At 42.7% G+C, this 20,893-nt stretch overlaps 1 protein-coding gene across 4 annotated transcripts in view; it reads left to right on the plus strand.

The window, feature by feature from the left end:
• Nucleotides 1-9,459: 9,459 nt before the first annotated feature.
• Nucleotides 9,460-20,893, plus strand: part of CDC42BPA (CDC42 binding protein kinase alpha (DMPK-like)) — a 418,998-nt gene continuing 407,564 nt past the window's right edge. For 2 of the 4 annotated variants that reach the window (XM_006897745.1, XM_006897747.1), the window contains exon 1: nt 9,460-9,658. In XM_006897745.1, the coding sequence (XP_006897807.1) occupies nt 9,481-9,658 (178 nt within the window). In that variant the 5' untranslated portion in view covers nt 9,460-9,480. The remainder of the gene's footprint in view (nt 9,659-20,893) is intronic. The other 2 variants (XM_006897744.1, XM_006897746.1) reach the window with 1 other exon arrangement.

Raw genomic sequence — 20,893 nt, forward strand, 5'->3', positions numbered from 1 at the left:
AAACCCTGCTCTATCCTGCACCAACCGCACTGCCTCTGACACACCCATCCCGATTACCCGAGTCACCGAATCAATCCATCTCATAGAGGGTCTTCCCATCCTGTGCTGTCCCTCCACCCTCCCAAGCATGATGTCCCTCTCCAAGGACCCGTCCCTCCTGGCAACATGTCCAAAGTATGTCAGACGGAGCCGCAGAATCCATAGTATATATATTATCAGTCTAGTGTCTAGCATCACTAACAATTTCACTCTTCTTATCAGAAGAATTCTTATCAGACAAATTCCACTGGTAAAGTTTGCTCTGAGGGACATCTCCAGAGTACTGAAGAGTGTCAGTGTCAGTGTGGAAACTAAGGTGTACCTGATCCAGGCCATGATCTTCGCAATTACGCGCTATGCATCTGAGAGGATGTGTTTGAGTTACAATGCTGGAGTGTTGAACATACCATGGACTGCCAGGAGAATGAATAGGTCTGTTGGAGAGAGTGAAACAAGGCTGCTCCCTCGAGGCAAGGATTTTGAAGCTCCATCTCACATACTTTGGGAATGTGGCCAGGAGAGACCAATCCTTGGAAAAGGACATCAGACTTGGAGGGGGGGAGGAACAGCGCAGGAGAGGAAGACCCAGGATGAGATGGATTGACTCAGTGATTGGTGAAATGGGATTAGGTCTGTCAGAGACAATGAGACTGGCTCAAGACAGGGCAGGTTTCAGAGCTAGTGTACATATGGTCACTATGAGTCACAGGTGACTCCATGGGACATAACAACAACAAGAACAACAACAGGCAAAATAAACAGAAAACTCCCTGATATTTAGGCTAGGTTTAGAAGAGGCTGTGGTACAAGGGATATTATACCTAATGTTAGATGGATCTTGGCTGAAAGCAGAGAGTACCAGAAGAATGTCTGTGTTTCATTGACTATGTAAAGGCATTTGACTGTGGATCACAGCAAACTGTGTCTGACTCTAAAAAGAATGGGAATCCCAGAACAGTTAGTTGATTGTGCTTAAGTGAAACCTATACTTGGACCAAGAGACAGTTGTCAGTACAGATCAAGGAGACACTGCATGTTTCAAAATAGGGAAGGACTATATATCAAACCAGGAATATTTCCTATCTCCATAATGTTTCAATTTTTGTGTGGAACAGATCATCTGGGAAGCTGGGCTCTATGAGGAGGAATGTAGCATCAGGATTGGAGGAAGACTCATCAACAACCTGCATTATGCAGATGACACAAACTTGCTTGCTGAAACTAATAAGGGCCTGAGACATTTGCTGTGGAAAGTCAAGGACTGCAACCTTCAATATGGCTTGAAGCTCAACATCAAGAAAGGAAAGATTTTCACTACTGGGCTGACTAGGGACATCATGATCGATGGTGAAGAGATTAAGATTGTTAACCGCTTTAGTTTGCTTGGCTACAAAATCAACATTTTGGTACTAGCAGCCAGGAAATCAAAACACGAATTACATCTCTAGAGTGCTGAAGAGTTATGATGTTAGTCTTGAGACTAAGGTGCACCTGATTCAGGCTATAGTCTTCACAATTACTTGCTATGTACCAGAAAGCTGGACCATGACTAGGGATGATAGGAGAATTGATGCCTTTGAGCTGTGGTGCTGGAGAAGTGTATTGAATATACCATGGACTGCTAGGAGAACAAACAGGTTCAGCCTGGAGAGGGTGAAAACAGGCTGCTCCTTGGAGGCAAGGATTCTGAATCTTTGTCTGGCAAACTTTGGACATGTTGCAAGGAAGAACCAGTCCTTGGAGAAGGACATCATGCTTGGAAGAGTGGAGGGATAGCGCAGGAGAGAAAGACCCTTATGGGATGGATTGACTCAGTGAGTGGGGTAATGGGGGTAGGTGTGGCTCAGGATAGAGCAGGGTTCAGAGCTGTTGTACATAGGGGTTGCTATGAGTTGCAAGTGACTCAATGGGACATAACAACAACAAAAACATAGGAAGAACAGCAAAACTGTTAAATCTTTCCATGGCAATAAAAAGTTAGTAGAAATATTATTAAATTCTTCTGTAAATTTCTTGGGATCTTGAGAAAAACTTCTCAGTTTATCTTTTAGAATATTTTTAAATTATAATTTTTTTAATGCGAAGGGGAACAAGAACTGTCATGATATTTTTACTAGACTTTTTGGCTGGACTCACTAGAGTCTATGAGCTTCAAACTATTGCTACTTTAAACTTAAAGCAAAAAGGAGAAAAATATAAATTTGGATGTTTTTTTTTCCTCCCAGCACTGCACCATGGCTGAAAAAGTCTCAGGAGGGTGGAAAGGAGTCTAAGACAAAGGAAAACAAAACAACGCTTCTTGATCTTATTTCAATAAAAGCAAAACATCATATACATGTGTGTTATTGTTGTTGTGTACCACCGAGTCAGAACCAACCTATAGCTGACCCTCCAGTGAGTTTTCAGGGGCAGTTAGTTGCATGTGAAGAGATTGCTTATCCTTCTCTGTGGAGCAGCAGGTGGATTTGAACCATGTGCCTTCTTGCCACTAAGGAAGGCATTAGGACATTAGAGCTCCTGATACATGTGTATGTGACTTTTTTTTTTAAACTGTTCATCTGCTGCTTTTTGGAAGGTTATGGTGAAATGGAAGTAGTAACAGCTACTAAAATTGCTAAATCAGCCTCAAACAGATTAGTTGTTAACAGAGAAAACCATGAAAAACTACAAACATCTTTACTTTTATGCAGCAGATCTGCACCAGATAGAGAAGAAACACTAGCTATTTACCAACACATCATGATTTACTTCACTCGAATCAGCAGGAAGTTTGAAAGTATGGAAAAAGTAACAGGTATAACTGATTGCTTAGGCAGAAAGTGAGGGGATTTAGTGTTTAAATGACTGCCTACTGAGAGGAAGAGCCAGGTTAGAAAGTGAGTTAGACAAACAGAAGAAATGGTAATACTTCTTTTTATTTACTCTTGTATGGTTTAAGACTTTCTTGACATTACTGTATCTCAGAATTTACCTTGAAAAGAATAAAATGGGAATTGGCAAGAAAGGGGGAAAAGGGGGTTTTGTCTTGGACAGTCTCTGGTGTTCATTGCTTGAATTTTGGGAACTGGCAATATGTGCAGAGACGGATCTGTGAGAAGGGGTTGTTGTTGTTGTCATGTGCCGTCAAGTCACTTGTGACTCATAGCGACCCAATATGTACAACAGCCCTAAACTCCGCTCTGTCCTGTGCCAATCGCCCTGTCTCTGACACTCCCATCCCGATTACCCCAGTCACTGAAGCAATCCATCTCATAGTGGGCCTTCCCCTCCTGTGCTGTCCCTCCACCCTCCCAAGCATGATGTCCCTCTCCAAGGACCGGTCCCTCCTGGCAACATGTCCAAAGTATGTTAGACAGAGCCTTAGAATCCTTGTTGCCAAGGAGCTGGCCGGTTTAACCCTTTCCAGGATGAATCTGTTTGTTTTTCTAGAAGTCCATGGTACCCTCAATACTCTTCTCCAGCACCACAGCTCAAAGGCATCAATTCACCTTCTATCCTCCTTAGTCACTGTCCAACTCTCTGATGCATAACAAGTGATTGCAAAGACCTAAGGAGGATAGAAGGAGAATTGATGCCTTTGAGCTGTGGTGCTGGAGAAGAGTATTGAGGGCATCAGAGAGTTGGATAATGACTTGTTATGTGAGAAGGGGTAGGAGGGGTTATTTCTTTATTTCTTTTGGGGTAGTAGGTTTTGGTGTGAAGGGAGGTATAGAGGGGTCCGGCTGACTTGTAGGTAGGGTTTGGTCTGGAGTCTGGGGAGGGGGCTGGTAACATTTGGGAAGGATGGTATGGGTAGGGTGGGGTTACAAAAGGAGGAGAGTGGTATTTTAGACAATCAGATTCTCTTTTCACTAGGGGTTTAGTTATCAGAACCAAAAAGCTGAGTTGGATAAGTGGAGAAAGGTGTAAAGCAAGTTTGGGCATACAAAACCTCTGACTCTTTGCCTTTTCAGTATCTATGTCCTGAAGGAAAGATGGATTGAACAAGCAGAATTTAGATTACAAAATTTGAGTATACAAATGGGCAAGTCTTTTATGCTTTCCAGTAGGTACAACACTGAAGGTGTGTGAGTTTTAGAGGAAGCAAAACACAAGGACTGTTCTCCTGGACAAAAGATTCGGCCTTCATATTGAGGTAAAGGAGAGCTTGAGCTTTGAGTAACTTGGAATGGGACATCTCCCCTGCCAGACACTAGCTGTGCAGATGGAACTTCCTGACTGACAATGGAGAAGGCGTCTTCTAGTCAGGTATCAAAAGAGGGTCCTTGGGACCCAAGTGGATGGAGAGGGATAATAGAGAAAAGGGGGGTGATCAATCCCTGGACACCTCAGGGAGAGACGCTGGGCCCTTACCTCAACTGAAGGGATAGCCATACCTGGCTGAGAATTGAGACCAGTGCTGGAGTGCTGTTGGATTCAAATGACCTTTGACTTTTGGGATCATAAGGAGAGGCAGGGGTAGAGAAAGATAAGATGCAGACGGAGAAATCTGCCCTAATCTGCATTCTACACAGATTCCATATGGATTCTCATGCTCTCAGCCCAGAACTGGAGGCTCAGCTGATGAAGGAGCTACTTGATGATGCCTGCCTCATTCTTTCCACTCTCCTATTTCCTTTCCTTCTTTTTTGTCATTGTGTTTTGAGTGAAAGTTCACAGAACAAATAATTTTTTCATTCAATAATTTATGCACATTTTGTTTCATTAATTGTAATGTGAGAGCACCCTTCCCATTTCCTCCTGCATTTCCTCTTTCCATTTGCCCTTCTTTCCTGCCTTCTTGACTTTATTATCGGTTATATCCTGCCCTTTTGGAAACTTTGACTGATTATTCTGAGAAATACATTACCCATTAGTGTCATTATTCCCTGTACAGACCTGCCTACTGTTTGGCTGAAAGTTGATACCTGGGGGTAGGTTTAATTCCAGAATTGAAATATGTCTAAGGACCACCCCTTTGGGGTACCCTCAGTTTTCACCAGACCAAGTAACTTTGGTCATTTTATAATTTTAACTTTTGTTCCAACTCTTTCCAAGATTTACCTTGTGGTTTTTGTGTTTGCTTTATTTGTGTGTGATCCCAGTTGAAATGGCTGGCATTATGTAGTTCCTCTGGTGTGAGGTCGGTTAGATTAATTGCTCCCTTGCTGTTGTGTACTGTAGAGTGAGAACTGACCCATAGCTGACCCTGCAATGGGTTTTCAGAGGCTGTAAATCGCATGGGAGGAGATTTTCCATCTTTCTTCTCTGAAGCAGCTGGCAGTTTCGAGCCCATGGTAGGGCATCTTCTTGCCATTTAGATTTCCTTTACCTTCTTTGTCCTGGATGCCAAGAAACCGGTGAATCTTAGATGGCCACTCGGATTTGCTACTCAGTAAAGTAGAATGTAGATCATTGCCTGTGTGGATTGTGGCATGCCCAATTGACCATGGATGTTGCCTAATCACACTCAAGTTTTAATCTTCTACTTCTTTTTTTTCCAAAAGGGAAAGGCTGTTTCAATTGCCAGCATCATCATAAAATGTTGATTATTTCAAACAAATTGTGTGTATGCAGTGGGATACATCTAATCTCTGCCCCAAGGAAGCTTTCACAAGTGGTGCTCTTCTACTCTTTCTCCAACAAATATCCTGCCAGGCGGCAGCCTGGGGCCTGCTCTCCTGGGAGCCCTGCAGGCACAGTGGGACTGGCTACAGGACTGCGCATGCCTTTCTTTGGCTAAGACCAATTTCATTAGTAAGCATTCACACTTCAGCCTGCAGGCTTAAAATAACCCCCACACAATGTGTTTAGCTCAATGTGTTTAGTGCCGAGTTAATTATTAAGTCTCTGGGATGGAAGTATTCAGGCAAAATTGATTGGGTTCAACCTTTCTTCCTTTTCATCAAAATAAATTCTTCTGTTTTCTCAATAATGTGGGGAAAGTTATTTAGCAACTATCCAAACTCTGGTATGTGGGTGGTAACCACATGCTCATAGAAGAGGTAGAAGGACTGACAGCGTGACTCTTTTATTAAGAAGTATATCTGTATCCATCCCATGCACTTTCATTGTTAATTAGTATTTATTGAACCTAATCTTTTTCAAGTTCTGCCTTTCATTCTGCTTTATAGGTATTTAAGCTGCACAAATAACTGTGCTAGAGTCAGTTCTCTGGGTTACTGCACTTGAAAAGGTTGCTGCTGTTGTGTACTATAGGGTTGGAAACAGCTGTCCCTCCAGTGGGTTTTCAGAGGCAGTGAATTGCACAGGAGAGTGCCCATCTTTCTCCACATAGCAGCTGGTGGAGTCTGACTGTATGCTTTTGGGTTGGCAGTGTAACCTGAACTCCCTACTTGAAAAGGTAGAAGGAATTCATTGCTCCCTTCTTTGCTATTCTGCCTTTTAGTAAAACGGAACTGATAAAATTCTTTGACTCCACGATTTTTTAAGACTTATTTGATTCACTTTTTTCCAATTTACCACTATGTTAACTGAAATGATTATTTTAACCCATAAATAGTATGGAGCCAAAAAATTTATTTTGCTTATAAAAAAACAGATACTTTCTAAAAGTAAAAATTTCAGCGTGGTGTGTTTGTGTGTTAAATTTCCAATGCTCTGCCATATATTTCTACTAAGTGCTTATGGTCACTTGCCACAGTTGAATCAGGTTGAGGAGCCAGCAAATGGTCTGGCCACCAGCAGACTAGAACAAAGAGATGCCCTAGCTACTGGTGCTGATAATGTCTGCTTGAGTTCATATACAGTAATCTTATCCTCTAAGTCCAAATGTGGATGCTAGGCGGCAAATTACATGGGAAAAGATTGCCCATCTTTTTCTCACAAAGCAGCTTAGAACTTAGCAGGATTAGAACTGTGGAGATTTGAGTTGGCAGGTCCACTCCTTGTCCTCTAGGCCACTGAAGCTTCCTACTTTTGTGATTAGACGGCACATTTCTAGACACAGAAATGACTGACCTTTGGCCCAGGTCTACTAAAGCATTTGAATCCTTTTATTTATGTGTAAGGAAGTCCTTTTTAAAGTCAGAAACTTGAATAAGTTGTTAGTCTTTCTAGACCTACATTTCTAGTACTCCCTCACTGTCCATATTTCCAAGATGTAAAAAGATGCAATTGCAGGAAGGCATCAGAATAGAAATCACCTGCCCCTGCGGTGTTCTATTTTTGTCAGGTTTTTAATGGATCTGTCAATCTTGTGAGGGAATAACCAAAATAAGATGACCCACTTTATTCATGTAAATGTGAGATTTACTATGAGTATTTTTTTACCTTTCCCAACAAAAGCTCATATGAAACCATCAACTTGCCACTCCTAGCTTGATTTCTGCATTGCATCTCTGGGGGTTGGGTGTATGATAACAGGAATTTAGGTTTGATGGCAGAGGTGAATGAAGTCTTGATTCCTTTAGCCTGCTGGAGTCCTCGGGAGGCGGTAACCTTGGCTGGAATAAACAGGCAGCAAGCTCCGGATGAGAAAAGGATATGCTCCAGATAGGGAAACTTTGGGGACTAGAGATGAGGGATTCTATCGGGAACATGCATGCACGCGCCTGCGCGCACCCACACATGGCTTGGCCAGCAGCACACACAAACCGTCCCTGTTTCCGTTCTGGAGAATGGCAGAGCGCTGTAATTCGATCCTAGAAACGAACTACTCTGGAATGTGCGCGAGAACAGAATTTGGGGGGCAGTTTGGGAGCAGGGCATTGCCTTTCGCAGCCCTGCATAAGCGGACGGCCACCTTCTCGGCTCCCTCAGCAAACGTGCCATACAGGTGGCGTCTCCGAGGACCACGACGAAGCCCCGCTGTGCGATCCGCCACCAGAGACCGAGGCGAGGCTGCGGCGCAGCTCCCAGCTCGAGTCCTGCACAGGCGGCTTGTGTCGCTTCCATGTCTCCTCGTCGCTGCGTCTCTACCGAGTCCCGCTCCCCTGTCTCGCTCGGTGCGGCAGCTGCAGCATCGCTCAGCCCCGCCGGTTCCCTCCCTCCCCCGCGCGGGTCCCAGCCCCGGTGAGCGCTGCCTCTGAGGGCCTGGGCTCTGGTTGGCCCGGCGCGGGACTGAGGCCGCCGCGGGGCTCCAAGAGAGGCGGGGAACCGACAGCGGAGAGGCAGCGTGCGCGTGCGCAGTGGCGTCGCCATGTTGAGTCGGGGCCGGCGTCGGCCTGCGTGCGCGCGGCCGAGGGAGCCTGGCAAAGCCGAGGTTGCGTGTGCGCGCGGCGCGGGTCGGGCGCGGGCGCGGAAGGGAGTGGTCGCGCGCCGGGCTGCGGCAGCCTCCGCTCTCCCCGGCGGCGCCGGCCCCTCCTCCTGCGCCGCGCCGCTTCGCTGTCCTGGGAAAGATGCCCTTAACCTCGGGGTGTGAAGAAGACGGAAAAGGAGCTGCTGGCGCCCCCGCAGCCGCAGCTGCTGCTGTCCGTGGCCTGTGAATTCAGAAAAGCCGCCCCCCTTCCCCACCTCGCCAGGGGCGTCGGGAGCCTCGGGCGCGGCGGCCGCGGCGCGGGTGAGGGGAGACCGAGCTCTCCGCCCGCGCGGCCCGGCCGACCAGCTACCGCCGCCATGGAGCGGGCTCGCGCGGCCGAGTAGCTGCCGCCGCCTCCCGGAGCCCGGAGCCCGCGCGCCCGCGTCTCCAGCGTCGGCCGCGCCGCCAGTCAGGCCCCCGGGAGAGAAAATAAATAAAAAAATGAAGACTTTTCACGGGAATCCGTTGGAAATAGGAATAATTGCAAAGCCTTAAACAGCTGGACCTCGGGGAGAAGGAGCGAAAAGCCTCCTTGGGCGAGCCTCGGGGTGCTCCTGCGGGGCCGCTGCGGGGACCTCTCCTGCGCCCTCTGCTTCGCTCGGGAGACCGCCGCCGATGCGCTATCCCGCGGCCGGGGCCAGCTTTGCAGCGCCTTTTCACTTGCCCTCCTCCTCCTATACATTTTTTGGTGGTGGTTTTCTTCCCTTTGCTCTTTTTCTCCTTCCCGGGAAGTGAACTGCTGATGCAGATCGGACTTTTATTCATTAATGATGCAGCCGGATTCATTGCAGGATTATGTTGCATGGGTTGAATTTTGAATGAAGGAGGAAGAGTAGAGAGAGTGTGTGTGTGTGTGTTTTTTTTAAGAAGTGTCGGCTCCTTGATCCGTTGTACTTTTAATTATTTTATTTAAATACACGATTTAACTGTGCTATTGGAAAAAAATGTATACAGTATCTATTTTATGGCAACTTTTGCTCCACATGTATGTCAGTGTGTGACGTTGAAGACGCTTCAGTTCAATGAGGTGTGTTGTGTGGTTGAATTCAGCACTGCCCCTGAAGAGACAGTTTGTGTGGATAACAAGTGGTTTGTTTTTTTGAAGCCTCACCTTTCAGAGCTTAGTATTCAAAGGGTCATCGTAAAAAAGAAAATAAATCTTAATAGTAATCTAAGGACAGCCAGCAGCCACGGAGGCCACCATGTCTGGCGAAGTGCGTTTGAGGCAGTTGGAGCAGTTTATCTTGGATGGGCCAGCTCAGACCAACGGGCAGTGCTTCAGCGTGGAGACCTTATTGGATATCCTCATCTGCCTTTACGATGAATGCAGTAATTCTCCATTGAGAAGAGAGAAGAACATTCTGGAATACTTAAAATGGGGTAAGTTGGGTTTTGTTTTGGAAAAGCCATCTTAGTTGGATCTTTTAAGTGGACACTGATCTCCTGGTAATGGAGATAGCATGAGTCACCCCTAAGCGGTATTTATATACATCCCGAGACAGAGATGCCAGTTCTCCAAGATCTCCCTTCCAGTTGGATAAACAAACATGTTCCCAGGAGTAACTCAGGTTTTTCACTTGCGCTCTTGGTTTAAGGGCCTCACTAATATGGAATTTAGGATGAAGAGCTTATGCTTTTGGGTCAGCTGGCAGAGATTTTTGAACAAATTCTGTGATGGGCAAAATGGATTATTGCATTAATTGCCCAGTACCTGACCATCTAACAGACGCTCAATTGAGAGGTATTTATCGATGGAAACATTCTTTGCCAGACTTGGGAAATCACTCGCGATGGGAGGAGATGCTGAAACAGCCGGGTTTATCTTAGGGTAACGGGAGCCCAGACGTGATGAATGGTGGGTTTTCATTCACTTCTATATGGTTCACCCAGAGGAAGCTGTGCACTTTAAGCAGAAATTGACATGTTTGTAAAAAGAAAATGTCAAGATCGCTTTTAAATTTCCAGTAGAGAAGGTTTGGAAACAGCATCCAGCCTGAGGATTTGACTTAATGTACATTTTTGAGAATTAGTTTTTTATTGTCATTCCTCTAAATGAGGTGTTTCTAGGGAACGCTCCTTGTGACCTTCAAGCTTGAAAGCTTGTCTTGAGTTAGTTCTCCTATCCCTGGTGTTACAGAAACTGACCTACTGAGTGGCAGCAAGGCCCAGCTGAAAAAAGTACCCATGGTCATCCAGCTGGTCAATGGGCCATTTGCTGTTGGAAGATATTGGCCACATAGGTACTTTGTACCTTTGGAATGCTTATCATTTTGGTTTGTGGAGAAGGCTTTACACTAAGAAATCTTTGTTCCCTAGAAAGCCATATATTCTGGAAGTAAAAGTCAATTAGGGATTTATATATTAGGTTTGAGATGTCTTGAAAATAGTTTTCTCAGCTAAATCACACCGCAGGAATGTCTGCACACAGCAATTCTCATAATTTATAATTTGCCAGGGTCAGAAGATTGCTAGAAACATGATGTCATGAGGTTTTGAAAAAAATAGATATGTGTGAGTAGGATGGTTTTTAAAAACAGATTATCAGCCTCACACTCAAATGTGAGAACTCTAAACTGCCCTTTAAGTGATTGCTCTTAAGAGTCAGACAGTTAAGAATTTGGGACTGGTTTGGGAGTATATGCTTTTTATTTTATTAATTAGGACATATTGCAAGGAGGGACCAGTCCTTGGAGAAGGACATCATGTTTGGGATAGTGGAGGGACGGTGCAGGAGAGGAAAACCCTTGATGAGATGGATCGATTCTGTGATTGGGGTGGTGGTGGGAGTGTGTCGGAGACAGTGAGGTTGGCACAGGATAGAGCAGGGTTTAGGGCTCTTGTACATAGAGTCACTATGAGTCGCAAGCGACTCGGCATGTAATGACAACAATAACAACAATAAGGTAACATATTTTAGAAAGCATTTTGTTGTGTGCCAGCAAGTCATAACCAACTTGTAACTGACCCTTCAGCAGGTTCTTTAGAGACTGTAAATTGAATGGGAAGAGATTGCCAGTCTTTCTCCCACAGAGTGGCAGGGCAGGTGGATTTGAACCCTTGCCTCTGAGTTGGTAGCACAACTCTATATAACAAGGCTACCGGGGCTCCCTTTTTAAAAAAAAATCTCTTTTGATTAGTGCTCCCTTTTATAATGCATGTTGTTATGTGCCATTGAGTCACCAGAGAACCCTGTGCACCTTATGTATGCTCTGAACCCTGCCTTACCCTGAGCCAGTCGCAACTGTTTTATATCCTGTTTCATAAATGTATAAATCTTGTCATTTTGGTTTTGACGACTTAAGAGATTTTGGTGATTTTCAGAGTTGGCATTTGTGTTTGTGAGCTAGAATCTTGTGATGATAAACTTGTCTGTGATCATGAAGATTATTCTGAAATATGATGGAAGAATTAATTTTCAAGTTATGATAAAAGAGAAACCTTATTTTCTGTTGCCTTCTGATTGTTAAAGAGTTTACAGAGTGGATTTATGCTTAGGAGATATTTTGCTATATTGCTAAAATATTTCATGTGTATTTTCAATTAGATATGTTCTCTTGGACTTTATTTTTTGCTATATACAAAAGCATATTTAAGCTAAATGTGCCAAAAGTCACATAAATACCTGGCCAAATAAATTTTGTTTTTCTTAATATGTTTTGAACAGTTTCAAATAAAAGACTTAGAATTTAAATAAGCTTTTGGAGGTATTTTATTTGGTCATTTTAGCAGTTGGATATATGAGCAAACAAAAATATACTGTCTCTTAAGTAAATTTCTGTTGTGTTTTTCAATAAGGAAGACAAACACTAGCAGTATAATTTTATACACTTTGGGTCTAGGCAGCATCTGTTACATTCTGGACCATTTTCAAGTGGGACGATGAGGTCTTGTAAGTAGGTGATACCAGCCTACAGAAGTTTAAATAAAGAGTAGGAAAAGAAAGTGAAGACTGGAAAAGTGGTCAAGAGGATATCATGAATATATTCCCTGTCTTTAAGGAGCTCTGGTGACCTGGTGGTATGGAGTCAAGCAGCCAACCCAAAGGTTAAGACCTGTCACTTGGTCTATGGGAGACATGAAGTTTGAAAAAAATAGTCTCCTGTGTGATTTACAGCTTCTGAAAACCTACGGAGGATTAGTTATGAGTTTGTTTCTACTTGTACATAACAGCAACATCCCCTACCTTTAAGTTGTGTTTTTAGTAATTTAAGAATACTGTTCACTTAAGTAGTGAAAGAAATGAATTGGTTACTACATTTTGGGAAGTGCCCTAATTTTTTATTGTTACCTAACATATACAAGCATATGTCTGTGTGTGTGTGTGTGTGTATACATATATGCGCGAAGGAGCTCTGGTGGCTTAATGAAGGAATTGTGCTGCCAACACTAAGGCACGTATTTCAAATCACCATCTGCTCCATGGGAGAAAGATGGGCAGGCTCTTTTCATGAGGGTCAAGTGTGGGTCAGTTCGGACTTGATGGTACTCAACAACAATATGTATATATTATTATCATGATAATACAGAAAATATGTAATATTGGGTAATAATAGCAATGATGTTTGTGCAGGAGATTGTGAATTGATTTCATTGTAAGTTTTTAAGCATGCTTTACTGTCTGAAGTTTATAGGGATTGTTCTAGGGATTACCCATTGTGAGGATTACCAGTTTGGACCGAGACTAGCAACCCTATTGGACAGAGTAAAGCTGCATCATATGCTTTCAAGGCTGTTGGCTCTGTGAGTGCAGACCGCCAGGCCTTTCTTACATGGAGATCTGAACCATTAACTTTTCACTTGGTACCAGTGACACCACTGCGACACCAGTATTTCTTGTGGTGGATATTAAGTTTGATAATTGTACCTCAAATGATTAACTTTTTGCTTTTTAAAACAAAATTAAATATTTTCAGCAAGAGCAGTAGTAATTAAATGCTCACAGGCTGTATATTTGAGTTTTGTTATTTATAGTAATGAAAATGCCACCTGGCTGTATCTTATTTTTCTCGGGATGAGAGGCTACATTTAAATAAGGATTCAGCCAAGATTGTAATGCTTAGTATTTTTTCAGTTCTGTACATTTAATTTTGTTCCTAGTTGTGGTTATTTTCCCAAATAATGTTTTGTTCATGACAGTGAAATATTTTGAAAAATGAAAATGACAATGAAATGTGTGTTCATGACAGTAGTTCTTGGACAATAAGGAAATGATGCTGGTGACTTTAGGAAGGAAATGGTTAGAACAGGAAAGAGAAGAAGAGGGGATTAAGCCAGTGAGCATAAAATCAAGGCGATGAAAGTGCTGTGAGACCACAGATCACTTATAAAATTTTGTAATATATATTGTTTTTCCTTATTTCCAATAAAATTTGAAACATGTTTTGCTATGTTTCTTGACAGAGAAATGATTGTGGTTTGTGTGCTTATTTAGAAAATGAGATTTTGATGTCAGTCATATGAGTCTGAAATAAAGGTACAGTAGAGTTACATAAGAAAAATAACTTACATTAGAAACTAATTTCCTGGTAATAACTAAATGAGTGCTGTATTCATAGAATTGGCTCCCCTGTACTTCAGAGTGATAAACTGGGGTTTTAGGGAAATCTTTACCAGTTTACAAAAAAAAAAATAAGTACAAAGCAATTATTGTTATAAAACAAACATAAAACGTTATCTGTCTGTCGATGACTACTTTGTGATAACTCAGTTTTAAAACATTTCATGTAAATGATCATGGAATAACTGTAATTTTGGTCCTAGTTTCTCTGCTGTTGTTTTCTGTTCATTGTGTCTACCTATCTTTCCAGTGGATGTGGCTTCAATGTAAGAGTGAAACATTTGGGTATTCATAGCAACAAGAGGCATGAAGACCTGGACCCTAGCTTCTAGTCCTGATATTTCCCCTAATTCTTTCCTTTGTGAATGGTTTGCTTCCATTTTGGAATTCTGGCTTCTTTACCCTAATAGGTCCTTCCTAGTTTCTGGAAATCTGTGGAATATTGATTAGGCCCTCTGTGCAGGGCCAAAAGGTTACCTGTCAAAATAGCTTCAAAATTATTTTAAACAAAACTTAACATTTAAAAAAAAACCAACCCTGTAGGTTATCCTAGCACTTATGACATATATCTGATAGAATAATATTTTTCCAAAGTGTTTGAAGGATAGTTGTTTATGGAACACCCTTTGAGAAATACTTTTTTTTGGAGTTTAAAGTTTTCCTTATAATTTCCTGAGTATCAGTGTTTGAAAGAGATATTTTGGAATATTGTGTGGCTTAGAGAATTAAAATCCAAGTTAGTGTGTACTGAGCAGTTGTGGAATTTTTATTGTCTTTTGTGTGAAAGTCATGTGAGTTGGAAGAGAAATTCCGTCAATTGTGGAAAGGGAGCATAAGAGTGAGGCTGGTGATACAATACGTCTCAGAGAAACATCCTCCAAAAACAGTGAAATGAATTATAATAAACCAGTACTTTTAACCCCAAAGTCCTTGAAATTACTGGAAAATATCCATTTATGATCTTTTCTTACTCTAACTAAAATTGCTTTTCTTCATATGTAGACATTCACAATACAGAAATTCTCCATCTTTTCCAGCTTGTTCTTAAGGATCAACAAATTGATCATGACTCACAGCTACTCTGTAAACACCATATTTGAACCCTGTCCTATCTTGTGCCATCCTCATAATGTGGCATACTTGTCCATTGCTGCAGTCATGGTGTCTGTTCCTCTCTCCTCTCTTTTACCGATTCTCCACCTTTCCAAGCATGATGCCCTTGTCCAGGGAATAGTCTCTCCTAGCAACATATGTGCCCAAAGTATGTGAGACAAAGCTTTATCTCCTTTGCCTCCAAGGAGCACTCTGATAGCACTTTCTGAGACATATCTGTTCTTTCACTGCTCATGAGATGTTCAGTACTACACTTCTCCAACATGTCTCAAAGAAAGACATTGGTTCCCCTTCTGTCATCCTTATGCATTGATCAACTCTCAGATGCGTAGCAAGTGATTGAAATTACCATAGCTTGAATCAGACAGCACCCCAGTCTTCAAACTGACATCATAGTTACTTTGATTGTAACATTTACAATACTATTGTTTGGAAAGATGCCATTCATTTCTTTGTGGTGTTTAAGAGGAAAAGATCTGCACACTCAGTTTTAGAATCCATTGTAACTTAAGTATTGTTTTTTCCCCCACAAGGTAACAACACTTCAGCTTAATTATTAGTTTCAGGCTTTGCAGACTAAGAATGGAAATTTCGCTATTATATGTAACTTTTTTTGTGTTTGTGAAGCTTTGTATTTCAAGTGCCAGCACCTGGGAAGAATCCAGAAAATGTATCCCTTTCATTAAGGAGGAAGGCATATGTAATTAGTGCTGTTTTATGCTATGTGAACAATTAGATTCTTTGAATCTTTTATGGTTGGTATTAGTGTGGAAAAAGGGATACTAGAAGTTCAACCTAATTGTTTACACAAATACAGGTGGTGGTGTTGTTAGGTGCCATTGGGCCACTTGCAACTCAGTGACACTGTGTACAACATCTATGAACTATGCTCGATCTTGGGCCAATTTCATTGTTTCAGACACACCTACCCCAATTACCCCAGTTTAATCTTACAGAGGGTCTTCCTCTCTTGTGCTGTCCTTCCACGCTTCCAAGCATGATGTCCCTCTCCAAGGACTGGTCCCTCCTAGCCATATGTCCAAAGTACGTCACAGCTTCAGAATCCTTGCCTCTAAGGAGCAGTAACCTGGTTTCACCCTCTCCAGGATGAACCTGTTCTCCTAGCAGTCCATGGTATATTCAATACTCTTCTCCAGTTCAAACACATAAATTCATCTGTCATACTTAGGCCTTGTCCAGCTTTTTGATGCATAGCAAGTAATTGTGGAGACCGTGGCCTGGATCAGGTGCACCTGAGTGTCTAGGCTGACATTGTTGCTCGTCAGTACTCCGGAGAGGTCCCTGACAGCAGACTTTCTCATTGCAGTACAGGTGAAAAGGCTAATATCCCTCTTCTTTTAGTATAGATTTATTTTTCTATTCTTCCTCAATGTAGTTTCTTCCATCTCCAGTCTAGTTATAGTCAAAATTACTACTTCTGTGCAATTTCTTAAAAAAATGCATCTTCCTTTTTTGAAGATGGCGCCGAAAGCAAAGAAGGAAGCCCCCGCCCCTCCTAAAACTGAAGCCAAAGCAAAGGCATTAAAGGCCAAGAAGGCATCCTGAAGGGTGTCCACAGCAAAAAAAACCCAGAAGATCCGCATGTCACCCACTTTCTGGTGGCCTAAGACGCTGAGACTCCGAAGGCAGCCCAAATACCCCCAGAAGAGCGCTCCCAGGAGAAACAAGCTTGACCACTATGCCATCATCAAATTTCCTCTGACTACTGAGTCAGCCATGAAGAAGATAGAAGATGATAACACACTTCTGTTCATTGTGGATGTCAAGGTCAACAAGCACCAAATTAAACAAGCTGTAAAGAAGCTCTGTGACACTGATGTGGGTGGCTAAGGTCAACACTTTGATTAGGCCTGATGGAGAGAAGAAGGCTTATGTTCAACTTGCTCCTGATTATGATGCTTTGGATGTTGCCAATAGAATTGGGATCATCTAAACTGAGTCCAGCGGGCTAATTCTAAATACAAATTTTTCTCACCAAAAAAAAAAAAAGCATCTTCAGTCCTTTACTAATTAACAGTTTTATTTCATGTTGTTGAAGCATAATGTTGTTGTTAGGTGCCATTGAATCTCCTTTGGCTTGTAGTGACCATATGGACATAGATTTGATCTTGTTGGGAGTCTCCCCACCTCCTGACCATGATGTCTTTTCCCAAGAACTAGACCCTCCTGACAAAAGGGACAGCTATGGGTTGGTTCTGATTCGATGGTGCATTATATCTTGATGTTGAGATGTAATAATATTGAAGTCCTTGATTTTCTGCATTTCAAGTCCTCTTCACCTTCTGCAAGCAAAGTTGTGTCATCTGCATAATACAGGTTGTTGATGAGCCTTCCTCCAGGTTTAATTAATTAGAAAAGCACTTTCTATTCAGAGTGATAAAGCACCACTTACATTTTCTTAGACTTTTCCTAGTAAAGATCTGTAAGTGACATGCTTCAATCTGAAGTGTGCTTGTTCTAAACCTGGATACTGGTAAACTACAGGGGCTTGGGATCTAAGCTGATTCCTGTGATTACTCTCGCTGACTGCCGTTGAGGGAGAACTGACTTAGAGCTGACCTTCATAGAGTTTCTGAGGCTGTGACTCGCATGGGAGGAGATTCTCCATCTCTCTACTAAGGAACCCTGGTGGATTTGAATCTCCAGATAGATGTGGCCTTTGGGTTAGCAACACAGCTTGCTATAGTTGGATGATTTATGCAGATTATTTAATCTCTCTAAGCCTACCTCTCCAAATTACTGAGGAACAATGATGTCATTTTAAAGACCAGGATGCATATTACTTGCTAGACATCTGAGAGTTGGACAGTGAATAAGGATGACAGAAAATTGATGCCTTTGAACTGTAGTGTTAGAGAAGAGTACTTATTATCCCAGTGACTACCAAAAAAACAAACAGATAAGTCTTAGAGAAGGTGCAACCAGAGTGCTGTTTGGAGGCAAAGATGACAAAGCTTTCACCTCACATACTTTGGTTAAATACTTAAGAGACTATTCCTTGGAAAGGGACATCATGCTTGGAAAGGTCAGCGACGGAGAGGAAGACCTCCAGTGAGGTGGATTGACACAGTGACTTGCAGCAAGGGGCTCAGGTGTGTCTGAGCTGATGAGAACGGCACATAATTATCTACCAGCTACTGTGAGGTACAAAAATGAGCATTCTCCTCCTATAAGGATTTATAACCTCAGAAGGTCAGTGGAGGGCCCATGAGTAGGATAAATTCAGTGGCAGTGCATTTGGATTAAGTCTGTTTTAGGAGCTTTGGTGGTGCTGTAGGTAACACATGTGGTTGGGAAGCAATGTTGGCTCATACTTACCAGCTACCGCAGAGCAGAAAGCTGAAGCAGTTTGATCTGTAAAGATTTACAGCCTCAGAAAACCCATGGACAGTTCTGCTTTGTCCTGTGGGGTCTCATGAGTTGGAATTGACTTGACTGCAATGAGTTTTGGTAAGCCTATTTTATCATTTGTAAAATTCGTATAATGCCTGATTTTATCAAAAGGTTGGTGTAGAACTTTTCTGGTGACTTAAATTTTCTGAGCTTTCTAAACTTTTTAAAGGAAGAAATGGAATAATATTTTTAGAAGTATATTTGAAGTTTATGGTAGTACTACAAGAAAGAAGGGAGCTCTTGTGGTCTAGTGGTAAGGAGTTGCACTGGCAACCCAAAGGTTCAAATCTACCAACTGCTCCACCGGAGAAGGATGAGCAGAATCCTTCTGTGTGATTTACTTCCTCTGAAAACCTGCTGGAAGGTTAGATATGGGTTGATTTCGAATTGATGCCACACAACAAGAAGAAAGAAGAAATTACTCAGTCCTTGCCATTAAATTGGAACTGACTCAGATCTGACATTCTAGTGGATCTTCTAGTGGAACCAGTAGGCAGTGTCATGATAGATGGAAAGGAGATTGAAACTGTCAATAGCTTCATCTTGCTTGGATCCACAGTTAACATCTTTGGTACCAGCAGGAGTGGCATCCACTTCCTAAGCAACTTGCCTCTGGAAACTGAACTTTGATAAATGTTAATAGTCGTAGAGGGGCTTCAGGCCAATTGTTCACTGGGTCGCTATGAGTTGTGATTGACTTGAAGGCAATCAACAACAACAACCAGCAGTCAGGAAATAAAGAGATACACTGCACTGGCAAAATCTGCACGTAGGGCCCTCTCCAAATTATTGAAGAGTAATGATGTCAGTTTGAGGACTAAGGTTCATCTGATTTAGGCCATAGTCTTTCTGATCATTTGCTATGTATCTGAGAGCTGGACAGTGCATAAGGATGATAGAAGAATTGATACCTTTGAGCTGTGGCATTGGAGAAGAGCACTGAACATCACAGACAGCCAGGAAAACAAGCAGATAAGTCTTCGAGTGGTGCCTGCAGAGTGCTCTTTGGAGGCATGAATGATGAGACTTCACCTCACATACTTTGGACATGTTGCTAGGAGGTACTACTCCTTGGAGAGGGACGTGATGCAGGAAAGAAAGGGTGGCAGGTCAGAGAAGGAAAAGAAGGCCCTCAACGAGGTGGGTTGACAGAGTGACTGCTGCAATGGGCTCTTGTGTGTCAGGAAGTGTGAAGATGGCACAGGACAGGACAGGGTTCAGATCTTTTGTTCATAGGGTCACTGTGAGTCATACTTGACTTGACGGCACCTAACAACAACAGTGCCAACAGTGGGGTCTTAGGAGACTGAATTGCACAAGATGTGATTACCTATCTTTCATGAAAATCCACTGGTGAATTTGACCTTTAGGTTAGCAGCAACTCCCTACCTAGTATGCCACCAGGGGGAAAAGAAAGAAAAGACAAATAGGCCCATTGTTGTTGAATTTATTCCTATTCACAGTAACCTCATGAGCTACAGAGCAGCACTGCTCCCAAGGGTTTTTCTTGGTGGTGGCCTTTAAGGATGCACAAGACTTGAGGGCACTCTTATTGTTGTTATGTGCCATTGAGTTGACTGCGACTTATAGAGACCCTTTGTACAAGAGCTCTGAAGCCTGCCCTGTCCTGAGCCAGTCTCACTGACTCTGACACACCTACCCTTATTACCCCAGTCACTGTATCAATCCATCCCATGTGAGGTCTTCCTCTCCCGCACTGTCCCTCCACCCTTCTGAGCATGTCTGTCTCCAAGGACTGGTTTCTCCTGGCCACATGCCTAAAGTATGTGAGATGGAACTTCAAAATGCTTTCCTCCAAGAGATTTGGTCTCCAAGACAGACTTATTTATTTTCTTGGCAGTATATGGTATGTTCAAGACTGTTCTCCAGCACCACAACTCAAAGGCATAAAAATTCTTCTGTCATCCCAAATCACCAACTTTTAAGTTGGTTGAATGCATCTGTGATGTTCCTTAGAGGCAAGGATGATGACACTTCCTCTCACATTCTTTGGGCATGTTGTAGGAGGGCTAGTCCTTAGAAAAACGACATCATCCAGGGAAAAGTGGAGGGTCAGTGAAAAAGAGAAAGACTTGACACAGTGCCTGTAACAGTGGACTCGAGTGTATCAGAGATGAAGAGGATGGTGCAGGATAGGGCAGGTTCCGATCTGTTTGTCATTGGGTCACTATGAATTGTAGATGACTCAGTGCCACCTAACAACACAAAGATATGCACAACTTTACCTTTTAACACAGCATACATATTCGTATCTTAACTGATTGGCATTTGAGGTACCTTTTTTTCTGTGTAGTAAACTATATTTTCATTTGTTCTTGTTGTGTACCATTGAGTCAGAACCGACCTATAGGTGACCCTCTGGTGGGTTTTCAGAAGCATTTAGTCACATGGAACAAGATTGCCTAGCCTTCTCCCATGGAGCAGCTGGTGGATTTGAACTACTTGCCTTTTGGATTGCAGTGCAGTTTCTTACCACTAGGCCACAGAACTCTATTCTTTTTATTTAGAAT

Source organism: Elephantulus edwardii, unplaced genomic scaffold (genome assembly GCF_000299155.1).
Source record: "Elephantulus edwardii isolate Elephantulus edwardi_28Jun2011 unplaced genomic scaffold, EleEdw1.0 scaffold00214, whole genome shotgun sequence".
Classification (NCBI taxonomy): domain Eukaryota; kingdom Metazoa; phylum Chordata; class Mammalia; order Macroscelidea; family Macroscelididae; genus Elephantulus; species Elephantulus edwardii.